Source organism: Hyperolius riggenbachi, chromosome 12 (assembly GCF_040937935.1).
Source record: "Hyperolius riggenbachi isolate aHypRig1 chromosome 12, aHypRig1.pri, whole genome shotgun sequence".
Taxonomy (NCBI): domain Eukaryota; kingdom Metazoa; phylum Chordata; class Amphibia; order Anura; family Hyperoliidae; genus Hyperolius; species Hyperolius riggenbachi.
The window spans coordinates 176649297-176661067 of record NC_090657.1 but is presented as its reverse complement, the minus strand read 5'-3'; the positions used below and the strand labels follow the sequence as shown (position 1 = coordinate 176661067).

The following is an 11771-nucleotide window of genomic DNA, read 5'->3' as shown; positions in this document are numbered from 1 at the left end:
TATGCAGCTTGAAATTGGACCAATCAGAATAACTTATCAATTTATATTTATGCTTTTCTGAAAAAATTGCTGAAAAAGACCATATTGGGTCACGTCCAATTCACTTTTTCTCCTGGATAATATTTTCACATCTCAATAATTCACAGGTCTCTTGATGTTCTCTGGTTCCCCTCCGTGCGCAATTTTGGTGGGAGTCTTGTTCAACTGCGCATGTGTGGCCTGTCCGCGCCCCCTGCTCAATCACGTGCCCGTCACCATGAGCGTTCTGCGCAAGCGTCGCTCTCGGAAGACTGAACTGCTCACAACTCCCACAAAGGTCGCACACCTAACGAAGCCGCCAGTGGGAGCACGGAGGGGACCCAAAGGACACTGAGGGACCTCGTGGGCTACTGGGGGCTGGAAGAAGCCCCAGGTAAGTGCAGTATTCCATTTTTAGGCTCTGCTCAGGGTCCCTTTAAAGTGAACCTAAAGCCGGGGGAAAAAAATGAGATTAACTCACCTGGGGCTTCCCTCAGCCCCCTGCAGCTGATCGGTGCCCTCGCAGCCCCGCTCTGACACTCCAGGACCCGCCGGCGAGCACTTCCGGTTTGGCCGTCACCGGCCGACAGGCATGGGAACGTGAGTGATTGTTCGCGTTCCCAGCCTGTATATCGCCCCCTATGCTGCTATTGCTCAATGACACATTCATTGACGTATGCCAGAGCTAAAAAAAATCTATGAACTATTGAACCTTTTTATCTCTTTCCTGCTCTCAGAAACCATTTTCTGCTAGGAAAGTGTTTTATAGTTATTTCTTATTAGTGAAGGTCACACTGTAGTCTGACCCAGTCCTGACTCAGACAGGAACTGCCACTTACATACCTGATGTTTAACTCTTTCAGACAGAGAAAGAAAAAAAAGGAACACAGCCTAGTTATTTGTGTGCTTGGCACTGTACATACACATGTCTATCTCATCCTGTCACATGTCACCTCAGGTATCTTTAAAGTGAAGATAAACATTAATATATTTAATTTAAGTTATTAGATCTGTAGCACTAATCCTATATAGAACTTTCTTATAGTTCCAAATTGTTTTTTTTTTCTTTTAAGGGTTGCAGATAGTAATTTAGAGCAACATGCAAGTACTCTTTAATTTTCCAGCAAATGGTAAGTTTGATAGGACAAGAATGCTTTAAGTAGAAATTAAAATTATTATGCGTATTAAATATCCGATCCACTGATGCCTCACTGCGTTCCCCAATCCCCTTTAAGAAACATTGCACACATAACATAAAAACCGAAACTGAGATTTTATTTTGTTGTATCTGCACACATTCGCTCACATCCCCTATTATGGTTATAAAGTCTTGAAATTTGTGAAAGATGAAACAATTCCTCCAACCAAGCCAGAGCACTGATGGAGCTCAATGTCTTTAGCCGTGCTGGCCGGAAGTGCTGTCTCTAAGACTCCGGAAGTGACATCTCAAACACCCCGGAAGTGACGTCTCAAACTCCGGAAGTGGCATTTGTCATAACATTACGGAAGTGGCATCTCCTACATTTCGGAAGTGGCGTCTCATACACTCCGGAAGTGACATCCATCTCCAACACTCCTAAATGGATTCTTCATATAAATTGAATGGAGACTGTGCTACCAAAAGGGAAATCAGGAAACTGGGCCCCTATCTATCAACAATGACCAAAAATATAAAAAAAAATCTAACATTCTAATCCTACTAAACAAGGTTTTATCTGGAGAACATTGCCAAGGAAACCTTGTGATAACTGGAAGATACTTGTTGTATACAGTCCCATATGAACTTTTACAGCGTGGCAGAGTCAGATCACCCACAAGACAAGCTGGGTGAGTGCTTAGATGCCTTGTAGCCACCGGTAACACAAGGAAGTAGGTCAGGGGGTGACAGCACCAGAACTGCTTGCAGGGCAGAGGGTTACAGTCCCAGAACTGCTTACATTCCAGAAGGTGACAGTCCAAGAACTGCTTACAGGCCAGAAGGTGACAGTCCCAGAACTGCTTACATTCCAGAAGGTGACAGTCCCAGAACTGCTTACAGGCCAGAAGGTGACAGTATCAGAACTGCTTACAGGCCAGAAGGTGACAGTCCCAGAACTGCTTACAGGCCAGAAGGTGACAGTCCCAGAACTGCTTACAGGGCAGAGGATGACAGTCCCAGAACTGTTTACATTCCAGAAGGTGACAGTCCCAGAACTGCTTACAGGCCAGAAGGTGACAGTCCCAGAACTGCTTACAGGCCAGAAGGTGACAGTCCCAGAACTGCTTACAGGCCAGAAGGTGACAGTCCCAGAACTGCTTACAGGGCAGAGGATGACAGTTTCAAAACTGCTTACAGGTCAGAGGGTGACAGTCCTAGAGCTGCTTACAGGTCAATGGGTGACAGTCCAATAGCTGCTTAGGCAGAGGGTGACAGTCCCAGGAACTGCTCACAGGTCAGAGGGTGACACTTCCAGAGCTGCTTACAGGTCAATGGGTGACAGCTGCTTACAAGCCAGAGGGAGAGAGTCCCAGAGCTAATCATAGGGCAGATGGTGACACACCTGGTGCTGCTCACAGGTCAGAGGTTGGCAATCCCGGTGCTGCTCACAGATCAGAGATTGGCAGTATAGCTGCTCACAGGTCAGCAGGTGACTCCTCAGTCCTGAATACAGTCACATGAATAAGGAGTGTGTATTGCTCTGCAGGTTGCTGTGACAGGCAGACATCGGCGTCCTATATACACTCCTGTAGGCAGGTCCAGAGTTGGGATCCAGGATTTGTCTTCTGTGGTCACTTACGCCGGCCTGCAGTGAAAACAGGAGAGGGTCAGTCAGAGATAACATCAGTTATGGTGAGTGCTGTATAGGTAAGTGTACAGGGTGCGTGTACCATTTTGGTCTGCCAGGCCAGATACAGCTCACCTGACCAATCCCACAACCAGTGGCGTAGACCCGCTGTCTAGTGCTCTTAAAGGGGGCCCATACAATGCCCAGACAGTACAATTACAGTGTGTCCCCCACCCTCCCAAATCCGGATATTGCCGGAGGGAAGTCACACACGGTGCCCGGCATAGGACACGGCTACTTGATTGCCCGGTGATATCAGAGGTGGCAGCTGTAAGTTATCTCTTCAGGCAGCAGAGCAGCTGTACTCTAGTGTGTCTGTCTGTGCTTTCTTCTCCTCCAGTCACTACCCTCTGCGCCCCTCCCCTGGGCCATGTCGCTTTAGGGGAGGGGCACAGAGCAGAGGGAAGTGACTCAAGGAAAAGAGAGCATGAGTACTTAACAAGTTGCATGCAAGCTGTTACAGGAAACCAACATCCTCCAGTGGTAGACAGGTCATGTGTATGCTCAGTGTGTATTTTATCCCACAAGTGGGGCTTGCACTCTCTTGCAGGTAGGCACTTATCTGTTTTTAAGTAGCGCTGTTCATTTCTTTGCTATGTACTAATTTAATTCGTTTTTGGTCAGCTGCTCCCACTTAGCAGCCTTGCTTTTGGTGTATATGCAGAGCTTCTGTTTGGGTTCAAGGTGCGTTTGCAGTTCCTGGGGGGGCTCAGCGCACCTCTGATTGTAGGCCATTCGGAGGCGGCCTGGTGATGCGCTTATCCACCTTTTGAGCCACACTAGATTATAGCCGCTCTGCTGCCCAAGGGGTTAACTTTACAGCCGCTGTTCTGCCTGCTCAGTACAGGTGCGGCTGCTCAGAGGTCATTAAACAAAAATAAAATGGAGCCCTCGGCAAATGTTATCAGTCCCCCCTCCCCCTCCACCCAAATTAGCGGTATTAGGTGCTGTCCGAGTGTCCGTATCACCCAGCTCTTCAAAATAGCCTTGTTAAGTACCGACCATACCTCACCACCTCAAATTAGCAGTATGAAGTGCTTACGCCCCCTTCCCAAATTAGTGGTGTGTGGTGCTGCCTGTAGTTCCTCAAATTAGCAAAATCAGGTGCCACCCCGACCCATAAATCAGTGGTATCAGGTGCTGCTCGTACCCCATCTCTCCTCCATAGTGCACTCAGTGTATCTGTCCAGCAGGCACGCTGTTATGTTACATACGCCTGGTCACTAGGATAGAGACACCGCAAGGATGAAGATGGAAGGAACCTGAAGGAACAAAGGGGGAGAGCGCCTGCTGGACAAATGAGAACGCTCCACTGCATGTACTTTGCAACTTATCATGGTGCAGGTTCACCAAACTAGGTCACAAGAAAATTAGCATGGGGGTGTGGTGGTAAATTCCACATCGGGGTCCAGAGGTTTGTAGTTCCACCACTGCTCACAACAAGCACAACACTCATAGCAAAGCATTCCTATAATTGTTATATGGAGTGTGTAGCCACTTTATGAAGACATTATACTGTTTATGTACAGCCTGGATCTTTACAGGTTGAAATGTTGTCCTAGAAATACAGAACAGCTGCAACAATCAGCACAGACCAAATCTAGATCAATTACTGCTTGATAAACACAATAATAGTACCTGTCATATACTAATCATGCCTACTTTCTTCTGCTAATCAGCTGTAGCCATGGATTCAAATTACCACCCATGCCTTTCTTAATAAAACTAGCAGATGTGTTTAAAAATGTAATAAAGCACTGAGTTCTAAGAATAGCTCTGTGCTGCTCCCCTCTGAAGGTGTCACCCCAGACATCTGCCTGGTTTGCCTATGGCTAAAAACCACCCTGCCTGTACAACAAGGAGTATCTAGCTCTGTCTGTGCTTCCTCTAAACAATGCAGCGAATGGAAATGAAATTATTTGGGGTATACCACACCTCTCACAAACGTAATTGCCTACACCCTGATAAAGACAGTCACTCTCCTAGTTTGTTGTTATTTGTATATGCCTCATTTACATAAACGATAATCTCTGCTAAAAAAAACAAAAATGAGAACGCAACCAAAAGTGTCCTATAGCTGTACACCAGGGGGCGCTGAAGTCCTAAAAGTGAGACATTGCCACATTCTTGCCTATTATATTAGATTTAAAGGGGAACTGAAGAGAGAGGTATATGGAGGCTGCCATATTTATTTCCTTTTAAGCAATACCAGTTGCCTGGCAGCCCTGCTGATCCTCTGCCTCTAATACTATTAGCCATAGCTTCTGAGTGAACCTAACTTGCCTAATCTCCATGCTCCATCCAGTAACTGACTAAGCATTACCTGGTACTCATACTGTGCTGTGTGATCTGGTTTTCTTGTATTCCTGTATTATCGTATTGCTGTATGTCACCCCTAAATATTGTCTGTAACCTAAATTAATGTTCAGCGCTGCGTAATATGTTGGCGCTTTATAAATACAATAAATAAATAATAATAAATAGCCCCTGAACAAGCATGCAGCAGATCCGGTGTTTCAGACTTTAAAGTCAGATCTGACAAGACTAGCTGCATGCTTGTTTCTGGTGTTATTCAGATACTACTGCAGAGAAATAGGCCAGCAGGGCTGCCAGGCAACTGGTATTGATTAAAAGGAAATAAATATGGCAGCCTCCGTATACCTCTTACTTCAGTTCCCCTTTAAGTTGCTCAAGTTTGGGATCTCCTATACTAGTAATGGCCATGTCTTGGAGAACACACAGCAGGGGTAAAGAGGAGTGCATATAGAATAAAATGAGGTTAAAAAACAATAAAATGTAAATAAATGAGGTGGTGTACCTGTATAGTGACAGTCGTATGCGACAAACAAATTTTATTATGCACTGGCAGCGCATTTCTCGGTTATAAATAGTAATAAGATCCACAGACTTACATGGACTAAAAAAAAAAGTTTAGTCTGATTATGTAATCCTGTGGATCGTATTATTACAGCAGAGTCCCCGCTATTTCAATTCAGGCAACCGGGAACGGATGCATACATTAAATGCTCCGCCGGCGCGACTCCACTCCCCAGGTCTCCGCTGTCTTCTCCGCTCTGGTCTCCATGTCCAGCGTGCTTTACTCCTTCCTGCCCGGCAGGAAGTTTAAACAGTAAAGCGCCCTCTACTGTTTAAACTTCCTGCCGGGCAGGAGGAACTGAAGCATGCTGGAGACCAGCGCGGACACGGAGCAGCGGTGACCGGGGGTAGTCGTGCCGGCGGAGCAGGTAATGTATGCGGCTCTATTGCGCCGGCCGTCGGGTACTCGAACGCCGCTAGCGATGCGCTCCCTACCCACGGACGATCGACTGTAATTTTCCGCACGGAGCGATCGAAGGGATCAGACGAAATGGATCGAAATTCGGCGTGTAGTGCGAACGATTGGCAGCAGATTCGATCCCAGTGATCGAATCTGCTGTCGAAACGGCGGCAAATCGGGCCAGTGTATGGCCAGCTTAAGGATGCACTCATCCATCCCCAGGGGGCATGGCCTAAAGTTAAAGAGGGGACCTGTGCTGGAATGGTGGAGTCTACGAGGATCTGGGAAACCTCTGGTCCATTCAGAAGCTTCTTAGATAACGATCTAACTTTTTCTCTCTCCCCACCTGTAGTGAAAATAACATAATGAATAAAACGGTTTATTTTTTACAATATTCATTTAGGCTTTGTTAGCATCTAAAATCGAAATCACTGACGCCAGCTTTTTTCATTTTTGTTGGGGCGCAATATTTTTCTAGCGCCTCCCGGCGCTTCCCTCCAAACTGCCATTTTTTTTTATAAAGCGCTTTTCTAAGCGCTTTTGCAGAGCACTTCTGTTTTTTCACTTCCTGACGTTAGTCAGGAAGTGAACTCTTTCACCCGGAAATGAATAAATACAATGTATTTATTCATGACTGCGCCGGGGAAGTCGCTATACAATGCGTTTTTTCAAGAGCTTTGCTTTGTATAAAATACACTTCTGCACCACCGCCACCATCATTTTTAACATCCCTGCATCGTCATAGACTTACATGACTTCCAGTCCACCACAAATCGTCACAGCTTGACGCATAATCGCACGTTAATATAGGTCTGTCCGAGGGGATGTGGTGAAAACGTCACTTCCGTCTATCTCGCTGTACCGCGGCAGTAGGAAAGTCCCCATAGACTTTCATCGCCCTGTGGTGGGGTGCAGTAGATTACCCAGTGTGAAAGGGCCCTGAATAATTTACTGCATTCTACGATATGCCACTTAAGTGACTGGCAAATCACTGCATCCTGTTTTTATTCCTGTTTTACCCAGCGTCCCAACTTTTTGGGAAATGGCCCTGTTCAAAAATGCCTTCACTTGAGGATAAAGTTTGGTCTTTATAATGCAAGTATCTTTCGTATGTGAGAAGTAAAGTGATTTTATTGCTTTAGCCTCAGATTTGATCCAGCAGCTTTGGGTAGCTTTTGTGTGTCGGCAGATAAGTTGCTTGTGCAAAGGTTATTGTGGGCAATCCGTAGGGATGAACTTGGTGGCTGTTCTGTTCTGTATATGGGCTATTCTCTATCAGATATATGATCCGTGTGTGGCTCTCAGACTTTATAATGAGCCCCCTGTGCCCAGTCCTGCGTTCAGCCGGTATAAATAATGGATTATCCGAGCCCGACCTGTTCTGACCTCTGCCCGTCCCTGACCACTTGTTTCTCGGTACTTTATACAGGTTCAGTCATGGCTTTGGCAACTCTACGCTGTCCGCTTGGGCCGCTCACAACCCTTATTCCTTTTCATCCTTTTATCCATTCTAGCAGAAGTACAAGCCTTCCTCCAGAGACCCTGGTCTCAGCATCATCACAGGGCCAGTGAACGCTAACGATACTCTGCTCACCGCTTTCCTGACTTATCTCCTGGGGTTCTGACTAGATGCTTATCTCCTGGGGTTCCGACGTCTACTAGCTGAGTACTGCAAAGTCTGCAGGCAGGAAAAGAGGTGGGAACCTTTCAAAAGACATTGGAGACTAGGCCAAAATTCACTAAGCTCATCTCCTGATGGTAATAATGTTTCTGAACTGTTTTTACTGTTATCACCATGGTGATAAAGCAATTAGTATTCACTAAGCAATTTACCACAGGCAAACCTTAAACTAAGGATTCTGTTGTGAAGGAGTGATTTCTAAAGTTAAGGTTTCAATCCTTAAAATAACTAAAGTTGAAGACAGGATGTTAATTCACATGCAAGTGATAACCACTCTAAAGTGCGTGAGGAATTATCAACAAATCTCAGGAATTTTCTTACCTTACTTATTTACTAAAAATGTTCTCTCCTTTAAATTCATCCACAAAATCCCAGTGAAAAATTGCAGTGGCACTGACAGCACTAAGCACTGATGATCAATGATTGATCGGATCCGTTTCCACTCAGCAAATACATACCTTATCTTCATACGCAGTCGGCGGTAGAGCCTTTCTCTTCTTTCGCTGTGAATAGTCACATGCCGTGTCATGTAGTCACATGACGCGGAAGAAGACGGAAGCCTCTACCGCCGGCTGCCTATAAAGATAAGGTATGTATAAAGCCTCCCTAGCCCACCCACCCAGCTGCTGCACCCTCCCCTCACCCTCCTGTCGCTAGATTTGCGTCGGCCCATGCCCCCATCCCCCGTTCCGTTTCCCATTGCCCCCAATGCTGCAGTATTTTTGTCCGGATCCGTTCCACTAGGCAGAATGGTCCGGAAAATTAGGGCCTGCGGCATTTTTCAGATCTGGGGACCGGAACGTACGGAACATATCCATACCAACGGGCGCATGTGAATGGATCCATAAGTTAACATTGGATCCATTCACATCCGTTCCGTTTGTACAGTATACGTTCCGGTTCCGTTATGGAAAAAAACTCCAATGTTAACCGAGCCTTACTCACATTACGCTGTTTGTGTTACACGCATAATACGTGTGTCTAGCTCAGCACACATCTGATTGGCTGGTGAGTCTAGCCTGGCAGAGGATCAGACAGCAGAGTGCCAGCGGCCAGGTACTTACAGGTAACTCTGCTTGAACAGCGGGTGATTGGATTTTTCATTGACATGGTAGAGAGGGAATGGATCAAATCCACCAATGAAATCAACTGAAAGAAACAAATGCCCAAAATAAAAGCAACAACACAATGAAACAAACATGCAGGCTTCAGGGACAGGCTCAGTGCAAAAAAAGGAGGACAAGGCAGGGCATATAGGATGCAGGGAGAGGCTAATTGCCAAAAGAGGACAGGGTGGAGCATATAGGATGCAGGGAGAGACTCAGTGCCATAAGAAGAGGACAGGGGAGCATTTAGTGTGCAGGGAGAGGCTCAGGAGCATGAGAGGAGGACAGGGCTGGGCATATAGGATGCAGGGCGAGGCTCAGGGCCATAAGAAGAGGACAGGGGGGGGGGGGGGGCATATAGTGTGCAGGAAGAGGCTCAGGAGCATGAGAGAAGGACAGGGCGGGGCATATAGGATGCAGGGAGAGGCTCAGGACCATAAGAGGAGGACAGGGCAGGGCATATAGGATACAGGGAGAGGGTTGGTACCAAAAGAGGACGACAGGGTGGGGCATATAGGATGTAGGGAGAGGCTTAGTGCCAAAAGTGGAGGACAGGGCGGGGCATATAGTATGCAGGGAGAGGCTTAGTGCCAAAAATGGACAGGAGAAGCATGCAGGATGCAGGGAGAGGCTCAGGACCATAAGAGCAGGACTGGGTGATGTAAACGGGGTGCAGGGAGATGCCCAGGAAGAAAAGAGGACAGGGTGGGGTATACAGGGTGCAGGGAGGGGCTCAGGACCATAAGAGGAGGACAGGGTGGGGCACACAGGATGCAGGGAAAGGCCCAGGACCATAAGAGGAGGACAGAGTGGGGCACACAGGATACAGGGAGAGGCTCAGGACCATAAGAGGAAGACAGGGCGGGGCATAGAGGATGAAGAGAGAGCCCCAGGAACATAAGAAGAGGACAGAGCGGGGCATACAGGGTGCAGAGAGCTCAGGACCATAAGAGCAGGACTGGTTGATGTAAACGGGGTGCGGGGAGAGGCCCAGGAACATAAGAGGATGTCAGGGCGGGGGAATACAGGGTGCAGGGAGAGGTTCAGGACCATAAGAGGAGGACAGGGCGGGGCAAACTGGGTGCATAGAGAGGCTCAGGACTATAAGAGGAGGACAGGGCGGGGCAAACTGGGGGCAGGGAGAGGCACAGGACCATAAGAGGAGCACAGAGTGGGGAATACAGGGTGCAGGGAGAGGCACAGGACTATAAGAGAGGGACAGGGCGTGGCATACAGGGTGCAGGGAGAGGTTCAGTACCATAAGAGGGGGACAGGGCGTGGCATACAGGGTGCAGGGAGAGGTTCAGTACCATAAGAGGGGGACAGAACGGGGCATACAGGGTGCAGGGAGAGGTTCAGTACCATAAGAGGGGGACAGGGGGAGCATACAGGGTGCAGGGAGAGGCTCAGTACCATAAGAGGAGGACAGGGTGGGGCATAGAGGGTGCAGGGAGAGGCTCAGTACCATAATGGGAGGACAGGGCGGGGCATAGAGGGTGTAGGGAGGGGTTCAGTACCATAAGAGGGAGACAAGGCGGGGCATACAAGGTGCAGGGAGTGGCTCAGGACCATAAGAGGAGGACAGGGTGGTTCATACAGGATTCAGGGAGGGGTTCAGAACTATAAGAGGGAGACAAGACGGGGCATACAAGGTGCAGGGAGTGGCTCAGGACCATAAGAGGACAGGGTGGGGCATACAGGATTCAGGGAGAGGTTCAGAACTATAAAAAAGGGTGAGATAAAATAGATGAAAATGGAATGAATAGCAGACAGAACATATAGTACAAATAAACCAAATACACACTAAGCTTGAAGGAATAGGAGAGAGTCATGTTCTGGATCAACCCCAAGGTCTGGGCTGGACAAGAGGAACCAGTCGCTGGAGATCAAGAGATTTAACTCCTTGTTGGCAACTGCCTCACTTCAGATCAGCAGGTTGCTAATGAAGTAAATCCCTACAAGGAGTTAAACCCTGACCAATTCATCTCACTTCTGTATCCATATAACGAATATCAACATCGGTAAAATGTGTTTATATTAAAGAGGTGGTGGTAACCTTCCTGAGTGCATGTAAAAGTCTCCACACCGTCCCCTATTGTTTTGTTTACACCAGGGCTGGATTTACCATAAGGCACTGTAGGCACATGCCTCCAGGCACCTGATGATGGAAAGGCAGCTCACTCTCCTCCCCAAGCACCTCCCTCTTTCCCTATGCAGAGTCCCGAGCAGAGTTGAGAGGTTACTCACCCAGCTCCTAAAGGTGGTCGAGCAAGACATCCAATCAGACATCCAATTGTTTTTATTTAAGTCGATCAGGACTGGTGGATTTTTCTGATTAATTTTTATTTCTTTCCAATTCCAATTTCTTAATATACACACCCAAGCAATTTTCTCAGAGTTTTCAATCATTTTTTTTCATAATTGGGGAAAAATTGAAGACATTGGCCAGATTTTTCATATGTTACAATCAATTTAGAAAAAAATATTGTAAAAGCCTTGAATTGAAAAGAAATGTAAAAAATTGTATGGTGCATGGTCATGTTTAGTAGAAGTATTTTGATGTGCATGGTATATGGTACAGTTTCTCTACTCTAGGGTGGTTTGAGGTTAAACAACCAACCCGTAGCTACTAGACTCGAGTTACTGGCTTTATGCTTAGTAGTTTTTAACATTTTTAATATTTTTTTAATGACTTTTTTGGTGTATAGCCCTAGTGGCCTGCAAGTGCTATAGGCCATTTTATTTTACAACATTTAATTTTATTTCTTACAAATGATATTTTCTGGCTACTGAGTAGCACCCTTAGGCAGGGGGAACACACGGTAAAACCACATGCTTTTTGACGCATAGGCTATCATTCATAA

At 46.9% G+C, this 11771-nt stretch overlaps 1 protein-coding gene across 2 annotated transcripts in view; it reads right to left on the bottom strand.

The window, feature by feature from the left end:
- Positions 1 to 1287: 1287 nt before the first annotated feature.
- Positions 1288 to 11771, bottom strand: part of NKAIN4 (sodium/potassium transporting ATPase interacting 4) — a 120872-nt gene continuing 110388 nt past the window's right edge. Inside the window, exons 6-7 of one of the 2 annotated variants that reach the window (XM_068264239.1) lie at positions 8866 to 8950; positions 1288 to 2801 (exon numbers count right to left, since the gene is read on the bottom strand). In XM_068264239.1, coding sequence (XP_068120340.1) covers positions 2792 to 2801; positions 8866 to 8950 — 95 coding nt within the window. In that variant the 3' untranslated portion in view covers positions 1288 to 2791. The remainder of the gene's footprint in view (positions 2802 to 8865; positions 8951 to 11771) is intronic. The other variant, XM_068264240.1, reaches the window with a different exon arrangement.